Raw genomic sequence first — 14,052 nt, forward strand, 5'->3', positions numbered from 1 at the left:
TGGGAAGATTCTCTGCAGAAGGAACTGGCAGGAAACCCACACCAGTATTCTTGCTTGGAAAACTCCATGGAGAGAGGAGCCTGGAGGGCTACAGTCCTTGGGGTCTCAAAGAGTCAGACATGACTGAGTGACTGAGCACACATAAAAACCTTTTTATTTCAGTTTAGTTCAGTTCAGTTCAGTCGCTCAGTCGTGTGCGACTCTTTGCGACCCCATGAATCACAGCACACCAGGCCTCCCTGTCCATCACCAACTCCTGGAATTCACTCAAACTCATGTCCATCGAGTCGGTGATGCCATTCAGCCATCTCATTCTCTGTCGTCCCCGTCTCCTCCCACCCCCAATCCCTCCCAGCATCAGACTCTTTTCCAGTGAGTCAATTCATTGCATGAGGTGGCCAAAGTATTGGAGTTTCAGCTTTAGCATCAGTCCTTCCAATGAACACCCAGGACTGATCTCCTTTCGAATGGACTGGTTGGATCTCCTCACAGTCCAAGGGACTCTCAAGAGTCTTCTCCAGCACCACAGTTCAAAAGCATCAATTCTTCGGCGATCAGCTTTCTTCACAGTCCAACTCTCACATCCATACATGACCACGGGAAAAACCATAGCCTTGACAAGAATTTGATAATGCCCAACAAAATTTCACAAGTTCAGATCCTTGGACCAGCAATTATACTTACACTGAGAAATCTCGTTCAAGACAGTGATATTGGAAGACCCTGAACTCACTTTCTCCTGTGGACACACCAAGCCTACAGCTAAATATGGAACAATTTCCTCCGTTAAATACCGAAAGACTGGCTGAGCAATTACCACACACTGGGCAAAAGAGAAGAAAACCACATCAAAGTGGGAAAGACTGGGAACAATCCTGCCATAAAACGCAGCCCTGGGACAGTGACCCAAAATCAGGAGGAAAACTCAAAACCCAGACCTCTTCTTAAGGAATGAAGGGTATGACCCCATACTAGGTATCTCAGCTTTAAAGACCTACACCTGAGTAACAAGCTCCCCAAATATCTAGCTTTGAAAATCAACTGGGCTCACAACACTATATCCACAAGACTGTACTCCTCTGTTCAAAAGAGGCCCCCGTGCAGGAACTTGCCCCTCCCAGGGCTCAGCTGAGAAGCAGCGTCGGCCATCAGATTTTAAGCTAAAGAGCCTCCCTTGGGTAGATCAAAGCGCTGGCCTGAGATGCGGGAGTCTAATTTAACAACATGTCCAAGGGCTTGCTGGAACACTCCGGGCACACAGATCGGTGGGCACCACCTCAACCCTCTCCTTGGCCAGCCAACAGGCGCCATCACCATCCGCCCTTTCTCCGCGGCCATCTCCCCGCAGCTCCGCCTCGCTGCCGGCGCCAGGCGCACGTTTGCACTCTCCCTCCGCTGTGCTCTAGCCAGATGGCGCCCTCGTCCTCAGTTTTTCCCTTTCCGGGAACGCCATCATTATGCTCCCCTGCTGCCGCCCCACAGCCATTGAGCTACAGATTGCTACTCTCCCTCTGACGGGCTCCAGGGCGCCAGGGTATCACTCAGAAGTGAGCTTTACATATCTCCGAAGCCCTGATTTTCACAGCTACAGCCAAGGGGACATCCCTTGATCATATGGCTCTGGAAGTCAGGAGAGCTTGCATTCCTGGGTTCTGGGGGACAGTAATAGAGAGTTTTTGACAGGCTATCAGACTCACTCCCATCTTTCTGTGAAAGAAGCCTATTTGCTTGTACTGGAGCTCTGGTCTAAGAGGAAGGTTTAGGTTTGGCACATACCTAGGGGCTCGGAACATTCTTAGGGATCAGGGTCAGTGAAGGCCACCTCTGCCCCCTTCTGTTCACCAGTATCTCCCAGAAAAAAAACCTTAGACACTTGTCTGAAAGTGAACAAAAGTGAAGCTGCTCAGTCAGGTCTGACTCTCAACCTCATGGACTGCAGCCCTCTATGTTCCTCCGTCCATGGATTTTTCCAGGCAGGAATACTGGAGTGGGATGCCATTTCCTACTGCAGGGGTTCTTCCCCATCTAGGGATCAAACACGGGTCTACCCCGTTGCAGCCAGATGCTTTACCATCTGAGCCACCAGGGAAGCCCACATACTTGTCTAGAGGCTCTGTTCTTGCAACTGCCACTCAGGAGATCACTTGGCTCCAGTGCTTGCAGTCCCAGAGGACTTGATATATTTTCATGCTCTATTTTTTTTTTCTTGTCCAACTGGGAGTTTTTATTTTTATTTTATTTATTTATTTTTTTGATCTTTATTTTTTTTTTTACACCTGGGGCGAATTCATGTCAATGTATGGCAAAACCAACCAATATAATATTGTAAAATAAAAAAATATATATATTTTCATGCTCTAGAATCTGCTCCTTAGGCATGTGGCTTCAAATCATCCTGAATCTACTGCTGACTAAGATTTTCCTCTACAGGCTACTGACAGGTCACAACAGACCCTCAACTATGGTGAGCTAATAAAAATACAGTAGGCTGCACGGACAATCACAAAGGTATAAAAGGCAACCAAGAGTTAGGGTAAGATTCAACGACAGGTTCCACAACCAGCACACTGGTCTAGCAAGCACCATTTTGGAGTCCTTCCTCTGGTGGCCCATTGGTAGGAGGAGCTGGGGAGGCACTTCCCTGGTGGCTCAGATGGTAAAGTGTCTGCCTATAATGTAGTAGACCCAGGTTCCATCCCTGGGTCGGAAAGATCCTCTGGAGAAGGAAATGGCAACCCACTCTAGTACTCCTGCCTGGAAAATCCTATGGTCAGAGGAGCCTGGTGAGCTACAGTCCATGGGGTCACAAAGAATCGGACAGGACTGAGCGACTTCACTTTCACTTTCCTCTAGCTTAGTAATGTCAGGGACTTACCCACCCAAAATCAGTGGACAGCACCAGAGCCAGGAGCCCCCAGTCAGCCAACCCAGGACACGACTCTGCACACCAGCAGGCCAATACCAGCCCCAGCCTCCCCAGCTCCTACCAATGGGCTGGCATGCCCCAGAATCTGGCCCTGTCCTTCGGCAGGACAGCAACAGTCACAGGACCATCAGGTCATGTGACCAGGCATACTGGGACCCAGGCCCAACCAGCAGGGTCTGGCAGTCAATACATGAGGTAGGGCCTAGAAGCCAACTAGTCCAAGGGACAGTTTCAGTGAGTAATACAACCACAGTAGTTGGCCCCGAGACAACAGAAGGGTCTACACAGCCCACATAGGGGACAACCTTGGAGCGTATAGCTACAGTACGCAGAAGGGAGTATGCTGCTGAGAGTCATAAGACCTTTCCCATGTAAGTCATTCTACAAGACCGGAAAACATACATACATAGTTCACAGAAATAAACATAGAGAATTCGGCATAATGAGGAGACAGGAATATATTTGAAACAAACAAAAAAGACAAAATCCTAGGTTTTGCTTAGATAAAACCTAAGCAAAGTAGAGATAAGCAATCTATCCAGTAGTGTTCAAGTTAATGATAATGAATCAGCTCAGCTCAGTTCAGTAGCTCAGTCATGTCCTACTCTTTGCAACCCCATGGACTGCAGCATGCCAGATTTCCCCGTCCATCACCAACTCCCAGACCTTGTTCAAACTCATGTCAACTGAGTCAGTGATGCCATCCAACCGTCTCATCCTGTGTCATCCCCTTCTCCTGCCTTCAATCTTTCCCAGCATCAGGGTCTTTTCCAATGAGTCAGTTCTTTGCATCAAGTGGCCAAGATATTGCAGTTTCAACTTCAGCATCAGTCCTTCCAATGAATAGTCAGGACTGATTTTCTTTACGATGGACTGGTTGGATCTCCTTGCAGTCCAAGGGACTCTCAAGAGTCTTCTCCAACACCACAGTCCAAAAGCATCAATTCTTCAGTGTTCAGCTTTCTTTACAGTCCAACTCTCACATCGATACATGACTACTGGAAAAACCATAGCCTTGACTATAGGAGATTTGTCGGCAAAATGATGTCTCTGTTTTTTAATACACTGTCTAGGTTGTCATAGCTTTTCATCCAAGGAGCAAGCATCCCTTAATTTTGTGGCTGCAGTAACCATCCAAATTGATTTTGGGGCCCAAGAAAATGAAATGTGAAACTGTTTTCACTTTTTCCCCATCTATTTGCCATGAAGTGATAGGAGCAGATGCCATCATCTTCATTTTTTTAATGTTGAGTTCTAAGCCAGCTTTTTCACTCTCCTCTTTCCCCTTAATCAAGAGGCTGTTTAGTTCCTCTTCACCTTCTGCCATTAAAGTGAATTTTCTAGCTTTTTCTATGATTCAACAGATGTTGGCAATTTGATCTCTGGTTCCTCTGCCTTTTCTAAATCCAGCTTGAACATCTGGAAGTTTTCAGTTCACACACTCCTGAAACCTAGCTTGAAGGATTTTGAGCATAATCTTGCTAGCATGTAAAATGAGTGCAATTGCATGGTAATTTGAACATTCTTTGGCATTGCCTTCCTTTGGAATTGAAATGAAAATTGACCTTTTCCATCCTGTGGCCACTGCTGAGTTTTCCAAATTGGCTGGCATCATGAGTGCTACACTTTAATAGCATCATCTTTTAGGATTTGAAACATCATAGCTGGTAATCCATCACCTCCACTAGCTTTGTTCATAGTAATGCTTCCTAAGGCCCACTTGACTTCATACTCCAGTATGCCTGGGTCTAGGTGAGTGACCAGACCATCATGGTTATCTGGGTTATTAAGAGCTTTTTTGTATAGTTCTTCTGTATATTCCTGCCCACCTCTTCTTAATCTCTTTTGCTTCTGTTAAGTCCTTGCCATTTTTGTCCTTTGCATGAAATGTTTCCTTAGTATCACCAATTTTCTTAAAGAGATCTCTAGTCTACCCCATTCTATTGTTTTCCTCTATTTCTTTGCATTGTTCACTTGCTGGAGAGGGTGTGGAGAAAACGGAACCCTCTTACACTGTTGGTGGGAATGCAAACTAGTACAGCCACTATGGAGAACAGTGTGGAGATTCCTTAAAAAACTAGAAATAGAACTGCCATATGACCCAGTAATCCCACTGCTGGGCATACACACTGAGAAAACCAGAATCGAAAGAGACATGTGTACCCCAATGTTCACTGCAGCACTGACTACAATAGCCAGGACATGGAAGCAACCTAGATGTCCAACAGCAGATGAATGGATAAGAAAGCTGTGGTACATATACACAATGGAATATTACTCACCCATTAAAAAGAATACATTTGAATCAGTTCTAGTGAAGTGGATGAAACTGGAGCCTATTATACAGAGTGAAGTAAGCCAGAAAGAAAAACACCAATACAGTATACTAACGCATATATATGGAATTTAGAAAGAAGGTAATGATAACCCTGTATGCAAGACAGCAAAAGAGACACAGATGTATAGAACAGTCTTTTGGACTCTGTGGGAGAGGGCAAGGGTGGGATGATATGGGAGAATGGCATTGAAACATGTAAAATATCATATGTGAAACCAATCTCCAGTCCAGGTTCAATGCATGATACAAGGTGCTCAGGGCTGGTGCACTGGGATGACCCAGAGGGATGGTATGGGGAGGGAGGTGGGAGGGGGGTTCAGGATGGGGAACACATGTACACTCATGGTAGATTTAAGTCAATGTATGGCAAAATCAATACAATATTGTAAAGTAAAATAAATTAATTAAATTTAAAAATAAGAAAGCTTTCTTATCTCTCTACTATTCTCTGGAACTCTGCATTCAGTTTATTATATCTTTGCTTTTCTCCTTTGCCTTTCACTTTTCTTTTCTCTGCTATTTGTGAGGCCTTCTAAGACAACCACTTTGCCTTCTTGCCTTTCTATTTCTTGGGATGGTTTTAGTCACCATCTCCTGTACAATGTTATAAACCTCTGTCCATAACACTGGACAGGCACTCTGTCTACTTCAGGCACTTTGTCAGATCTAATTCCTTGAAAATATTTGTCACTTCCACCGTATAATCATAAGGGATTTGATTTAGGTCATACCTGAATGGCCTAGTGGTTTTCCCTACTTTCTTCAATTTGAGCCTGAATTTTGCAAAAAGAAGCTGACAATGTGAGCCACAGTCAACTCCCAGTCTTGTAATCAATCTGATTTTGGTACTGAGCATCTGGTGATGTCCATTTGTAGAGTCTTCTCTTGTGTTGTTGGAAGAGCGTGTTTGCTATGACTGGTGCATTCTCTTGGCAAAACTATTATTACTTTAAATGTAAGTAGACTAAATGCTCCAGTTAAAGGCTGTAAAGTGGCTGAATGAATAAAAAAACAAGGGCCATGTATATGCTGCCTACAAAAGACTCACTTAAGAACTAAAAACAAATAGACTATACATTGAGGAGACAGAAAATCTACTCCATGAAAATGAAAAGAGAGCTGAACTATCTTTAATTTACAGACTTTAAAACAAAGACTGTAACAAGAGGCATTAAGAGACATTGGATGTGAGTGCTAGGTCTCTTCATTCATGTCCAGCTCTTCACGATGCTATGGACTGTAGCCCACCAGGCTCCTCTGTCCATGGGATTCTCCAGGCAAGAATACTGGAGTAGGTTGCCATGTTCTCCTCCAGGGGATCTTCCTGGAGGAATATCCCAGGGATTAAACCCACGTCTCTTATGTCTCCTGCACAGCAGATGAGTTCTATACCACTGCTGCTGCTGCTGCTAAGTCACTTCAGTCATGTCTGACTCTGTGCGACCCCATAGACAGAAGCCCACCAGGCTCCCCCGTCCTTGGGATTCTCCAGGCAAGAACACTGGAGTGGGTTGCCATTTCCTTCTCCAATGTGTGAAAGTGAAAAGTGAAAGTGAAGTTGCTCAGTCGTGTCCAACCCTTAGCGGCCCCACGGACTGCAGCCTACGAGGCTCCTCCATCCATGGGATTTTCTAGGCAATAGTACTGGAATGGCTTGCCATTGCCTTCTCCACTAGCACCACCAAAATGATAAAGGGATCAATCCAATGAGCAGACATAACAACTGTAAACTGCTATTTAAAAAATGGACAGATGATGTAAATAGACATTTTTCCAAAGAAGACAAACAAATGACCAACAGACACATGAAAAGATGTTCAACATCACTAACCACTGAGGAAGGACCAATTAAAACCACAAAGAGATACTACCTGACGTCTGTCCAGAATGGCTATGATCAAAAAGACAACAAATAACAAGGGTTCACAAGGACATGGAAAAAACAGAACCCACACTGTTGGTAGGATTGTAAATTAGTACAGCCACTATGGAAAACAGTATGGAGGTTCTTCAAAAGCTAAAAAATAGAACTGTCATAGGATAGTGCAATTGCACTTTGGGGGTATTTTTCCAAAAAAAATAAAAAAACTAATTTGAAAAGATATATGCTTCTCTATACTCACTGCATCATTATTTACAATAGCTAAGACATGGACGCATCCTAAATGTCCATCCAAAGCTGAATGGATAAAGATGTGTTGTATATATATATGGGGGGGGTGGCACATGCTCAGTTATGTCCAACTCTGCGCAACTCCATGGAATGTAGCCCATCAGGCGCTTCTGTCCATTGAAATTTCCCAGCCAAGAATACTGGAGCAGCTTGCCACTTCCTTCTCCAGAGGATCTTCCTGACCCAGGGATGGAACCTGTATGTCTCTTGCATTTCCTGCTTTGGCAGAAAGATTCTTTACCAGCTGAGCCACCATTTGGTATATATGTGTGTGTATGTATACATATTTGCAGATATGAATATGAAGAGTGAAGAAACAGACTATAAGGACATACCAAACCTCAAAATGATTTACTCTAATGAAGGACTGAATTGGAGGAGAGTAAAATATGTGTTTAAAGATTTTTCTATATTGCTCATTAAATTTGAAACATTTTCTGAAAATATTTTTAAATTTTGTGTAATTAAATTTTACAAAGTTTTATATGAGATAATGAATTATAAAAATGTTTAAATATGTCATGAACCTATAACCAGTGAAGCTACTGACATATCATCCTTATATCTAGGATCATAACCAGCGACAAAATGGGCTTTGAGATTATTCCTTTACAATTCCTCCTTTTATACAACCTAAAAGTGAAGTCTGAATGGCTGATTTTTAGAATGACAGTAAACTATGAGACCTTTCAAAAATATATATATATATATATATCCACAATTTTCATTAGAGAAGTAATTCTGCAGAAATGCTCAAATATAATTCTTTGGATTTCCAATAACATTCCTTGTCAATAAACTCTGAAGAGTTTATTCTCTATCTAAAGTAAACATCCTCAATAAAGTCACTCTAATCATAAAAACTACTATCTCGTGCTGAAGAATATAAAGTATATCTTTTTCAAGATCTCCTAAGAAGTCTATATAATTGGACCATAGTAACTCTATTTCTCTCTCATAGTTAACTGCCTTCACAAAGTGCTTTTTTAAAAATGTCTCAAGCTATTCCCAAGGACTGATTTTTTTTTTTTTTATAAAACAGTCCTACGTGAAAACCTTCTGTACTTTCTATGTGCGTTAGTCGCTCAGTCGCACCCAACTCTTTGTGACCCCATGAACTGTACAGCCTGCCAGGCTCCTCTGTCCATGGGATTTTCCAGGCAAGGGTACTGGAGTGGGTTGCCATTTCCTTCTCCAGAGGAAGAACTCAGGTCTCCTGCATTGCAGTCAGATGCTTTACCGTCTGAGCTACCGTACTTTCTATAATATTCAAAAATTTCTAAAAATGTTTTATTGTTTATTCCTCTGGGTGCCTTGTAATTTGAAGAAATCTGTGACAGATTTCCTTCAAAACACAGAATCATGTATTAGTTTACCTTGTAATGCAGGGAATAGAAAATTTTGTTCCCCAGCCCGGGGGACATCCAGCAGTGTCGAAATATTTTTGATCACCATAATGGGGAAAGGGAATGCTAATGGCACCAGAAGGTAGAGGCCAGAGGTGACATTAATACCATAACATGCACAAAACGACCCCTCACAACAAATAACTACGTGGCCCAAAATGTCCTGAGTACTAAGACTGAGAAACATCTGCTGGAAGATGATCTACCTAACCCACCCTCATTCCCTCTTTCGCTGGTCACTGACGAGTACAGGGCTAAGCCAGCTAGTGAAGCTGTCACTTTTCTCTCCACTACACCCCAAGTACTCGAAGACATTCTGGAAAAATATCAGAAATGTCAATTCTAATACCTTGCCAGTAGGTAAAGGGTTATGTACAATTTAATATAATTTAACCTAATACTGTATTAAATAAAGGTTCAGGTAACATTTTATAAGTGAAAAACAAAATATTTCTTACCTTAAATAGACAACGACATATATATTCATAAACCATATGTTTTAATGAGTTGATAAGAGACTTAATCCTCTGTTCTGTATTTTCAGAATCCTGCAGATGACAATTTGAAAATTGAGAAACCATTAGGAAACTCATGAACACTTAAAAGGTACCTCACAGTTTAATCATGCTTATAAACTGTTCTTCCACACTCAAAACTGATTCTGGAGCAATTATCTTCATCAGTCAGACTCAAGGGACTAAACAAATGTACTAAACTTCTACATTAACACAATAAAAAACTGATGTATTTTTTAATGTATAGAGTTAAAGCTTTCAATAAATGAAAAATATAATCAATTACAATATGAACTGAATTTGACCTACCACTTTTAATTTCTACTGGCATTAAAAATACTACATCAATCTGGGTTAAACTCATTTAATGACCTTTATTATAATTACCAATCGAGTCTCAAAACAGTATGACCAGAACCATACTATAAAGAATTTTCTTATCCCCAGCATAAGAACCTAAATAATCTTAAATCTTGCTCATCTTTCATGAATTTGAAATTTATGGTGTCAAAATTCATACACAGTTTTAGTTTTTTACCTATTTTTGTACTTTCACTGTATATGATTGCCATGACTTGAAAAATATCACTAATGGCTATTTTATTTGATTAATGATAAATGGCTTGGGGTAGGAATAGTGGACAGGGATGGTATAAAAGCTGGCCTTTTCCCTAACTGTAATGAGTGTTACATCTCACTTCATTCAGGGTACATTTGGAGAATACATGCCTTGTAAAATTCAATCCTGGTATAACATTTAGACAAAATTTGCTTACGTCCTTATGATGATAAAAGACAAGAAAAGAAAAAAAAAAACTAGCAAAATATTTAGAGAAGTACACCCAGAATGAGAAATAAAATATGTGAAATTAGCAGAAAACATTGTGACCTGGTACTCAGATATATCAAACATGGATTTCTGGCCTTGGTTTCAAGCTTCTGGTTAGTAGCATGTTCTAACCAAGAGAGCTCATTATTCACAGTTCACATCACAAACACTCTTGTCGATTTTACTACTTAATAACAAAGATCATATGTGAAATTAAAACTTGGATCCACTAAAAAACAAGCTAATGTGAGACAGAATGTAGTACCTACAAGACAGAATAGATTTTCAAAACAATGGAAAACAAAATTTAAGATTACATTACTTTTTTAAATAAACTCAAATGCCCGCCTAAACACACAGGTGCAAATATATATACGCACATATGCAAAGGTAAATGTTATTCAATGGCCATATTATCACAGAACTATTGTCACTGACAAAATACCAAGCTATAAGCTTTTCTGAACAGTATAAACTAATCAGTACTTTTATTAAGTTTAGGCCTTGTAATGTATTTTTCAGTTCTTATATTTTATATGATCAATGAATTTTAACATAAATACCTTTTTACTAAAAGATAAAAATCTATTTTAAATGAACTTGTTACTATATACTCTCAAGTTTTATACAAAATTATTAATGCAAAAGAAGTATAATATAAATGACTCTTTAGTTTTACTTGTTGACACAGTAAATTAGAAATAAGATCAACATGTCATGAATGAGCTCTCACAAACTTCACACTATTGTTTTTTGTAAAACTCTTCTACCAACACAATATCATAAATGGCATAACTAAAGTTAACAATTAAAATTCAAAAAATTTTAACACACAGGTGTTCTGCAGCCCAACCCTGCAACTTGAAACCTAGTCTTTGTCCAGAGGACGTTATGAAGATACGTGGGAGAAACGCGTATCTCTTCTCCCAGGAGTGACACAACAGATTTCACTAACAACACCTACCTCCAAAATCTAAGTTCTTTGTCAGCTGTCATTTTACTTCAAATCTGAATATAAGAACTTCAGATGATTTTAGTGGAAAAGACATTAGTAAACCTTAATCACTGTACTCAAAGATTTTCTGAAATAATTTATTCATGAAAATATTAATTAGCCCCTGCCAATGAAGACAATACTTTTTCTTGATTTATGCTCCAGTATATCACTCGAGCACCTAGAAAATGCCTGCCATATGCTAAGTTTGCAGTAAATATTAATTGAGTGAATGTTCTTTCCTCAGAAAGACAGACTTAAGTAAACCTACTTGGATATGAAATTTTGCTTCCTAATTTATCTAAAAGAATAAATTATTTGCACCCAAAATATAATCCTAAAAACACTTATATTAGTATTATATCAAATATAAAAACTATGAAAAACAATTTGATGAACTTGGTTTCATAAAAAATATTATTTAAATAAATTAAAAAATAAACAATAAGCCCAAAATATTAGCAACATATGACAAAGATTTAATGTCCTTAATACATAAGAATCTCTTATAAATCAAATTTCAAAATACTAATACAACAGAATATAAAAAAATCATATTTCACCAAAGAAAAACCACAAATATATCTGATATCTATTCTACAAGTGATTTTATCTTACAGATGACTAAAGACTTTCAAATATAGTGAAATACTTTTCAACTACCTAATAGGCTAATTATTAAAAGATATATAATATCCATTTTTGCTTGGTGAAAGTGTTAGTCATTCAGTCGTGTCCAACTCTGTGCAACCCTATGAACTGTAGCCTGCCAGGCTCCTCTGTCCATGGGATTCTCCGGAGTGGGTTGCCACGCCCTTCTCCAAGGGATCTTCCCAACCCAGGGATTGAACCTGGTTCTCCTGTATTGCAGGCAGATTCTTAACCATCTGAATAAGGAATGATGGAAAAAGGTCCCTGCTGTTGTATTATTTTAATACACCAACAGCATGTATTTCCAAAGGATGATTAGACACCATTTGTCTAAAGACTTACATATATGCATTTTTGCCCCAACTATCCAAGTCTAGGAAGTTAACCAGGCAAATCATTAGAGAAAGAAAACACTAGGGAAAAACAATCCTATAAGTGTCTAGCTATTTTAAACATAACCCCAAATTCTCTGATGTTCTGTCAGGAGGTGAAGTCCCTTTCCCCTTCTTAAATCTGGGCAGGCTCTGACTGTTTCAACCAAAAGAATACAGCAGAAATGACCCAAGGCTGGGTTATAAAACATAGTTCAGCTTCTGCCTTTTCCACTGGAATACATGTTTGGTATTTCAGTGTGCAATATGAGAAACTCACCTACTCTGCACTGTGAGGAAACCAAACCTCATGCAGAGGTGCTGCAGTCAGCAGCCCGCCATCAGGTCCACCCGGCCCAGTCACCAGCGGGCCTCTCTGAACCCACTCCCTCTCAGTTCCTCCCAGCCACGCCCCAGGCCATGTGAGGCAGCAGTAAGCCAGCCCTGCCAGGCCCTGACCAAATTCCCCACAGAACTGATAAGCATAAAAGAAACACAGTTTACTCTGCCAAGTTCCGGTGTAAAAACATCTTTAGCAGAGATAACCAGAACACTCCATAGGAGGTAGTTAAATAAAGAAGGGCCTCAAAAGTTCTCCAAAATACTGTGTAGTTTTATATTTATGGACATGAAAATTGTGTACAGTATATTTTTAAAGCACAATATTATACCTTTTGGGTAAAATTATGTGTATTTTTTAACATATTCCCTCCATTAGAATACACACTTGATAAAAGAGTGTATATTCCTGTACTTCCATTTTCTAGAACAATACCTGTAACATACTACGATCACAAACAACAAATGCACGCTCAGTTTTCAGTCATGTCTGACTCTTTGCAACCCCATGGACTGTAGCCCATCAGGCTCCTCTGTCCATGGAATTCTCCAGCCAAGAATCCTGGACCTCTTTGCCATGCCCTCCTCCAGGGGATCTTCCCAACCCCAAGGGGTCAAACCCAGGTCTCCTGTGTCTCCTGAATTGGCAGGCAGGTTCTTTACTGCTGAGCCAAAGGGGAAGCCCCCAAACAACAAGGCTATATAATGAAATTTTAAATGTTGCTTTCCCCAGGTAAAGAGATCAGGTGGTTAATTTCTGATCTTCCTGAATTATCCAGGTTTTTACATGATCATTAATTAATTTATACTCATAAATCATTTACATTAAGAGGGCTGTCACATTGGGACAGTTTGTTAAAAACATAAAATGCAACTGAGGAACCAGTTTCTTTTAAATATAGTTTAAAGGTGTTATATATGGTCTTGTGAAATGTAATTCTAAGCAACTTCACTCAAGAAATTATTATAAACTTAGCACCTAATAAAGCGATCTCTCTTATCTCTTAGTCTCAGCTATGGGGTAACCACCAGCATACCTGTTTGTTTTGCAGAGCTCGCTGGAAAAGTCGGAGAAATGAAGCCAAGCTAAAGCGATACATGTTGTTAATTTTGGACAAGTCAGAGATAATGAAGTACATCTTGCTGGCACTCTCAGCCAGAGGGAGATAAGCATCCCGCTCCTGTGGAACAATGGGGCGGGGATAACACCTTAGTACCAGGGCTCACTGCCATCTGCAGGCTCCTGTGCACACCCTTCCTCCACACAGACAACGAATGAATGAACACGGAAGCCTACAACTCAAACATCATAATCCAGCTTTTATATTTTTACACTTTTATACTTTTTAAATCCTAAGATATTTGTTTTATACTTCTATGAAACTACATCAATGTATTCTAAATAATCTCTACTCTGCTTACAGAGTAGTACAAGGGTTGGTTTTACCGAAGACCAAGAACACTTGTCTTAGGAGAACGAGGTAAACACTTGTATTAGGGTAAGACGAAA

General features: G+C 40.2%; 1 protein-coding gene across 4 annotated transcripts in view; it reads right to left on the bottom strand.

Moving 5' to 3' along the window:
• The window catches only part of DYNC2H1 (dynein cytoplasmic 2 heavy chain 1), a 460,552-nt gene that overhangs the window by 220,259 nt on the left and 226,241 nt on the right, over nucleotides 1-14,052 (bottom strand). For all 4 annotated transcript variants that reach the window (XM_055422858.2, XM_055422857.2, XM_055422859.2 and 1 more), the window contains exons 69-70: nucleotides 13,580-13,723; nucleotides 9,302-9,391 (exon numbers count right to left, since the gene is read on the bottom strand). In XM_055422858.2, coding sequence (XP_055278833.2) covers nucleotides 9,302-9,391; nucleotides 13,580-13,723 — 234 coding nt within the window. The remainder of the gene's footprint in view (nucleotides 1-9,301; nucleotides 9,392-13,579; nucleotides 13,724-14,052) is intronic.

The sequence above is a fragment of the Moschus berezovskii genome, chromosome 14 (assembly GCF_049115385.1).
Source record: "Moschus berezovskii isolate FMDL1 chromosome 14, NW_MosBer_1.0, whole genome shotgun sequence".
Lineage (NCBI taxonomy): Eukaryota > Metazoa > Chordata > Mammalia > Artiodactyla > Moschidae > Moschus > Moschus berezovskii.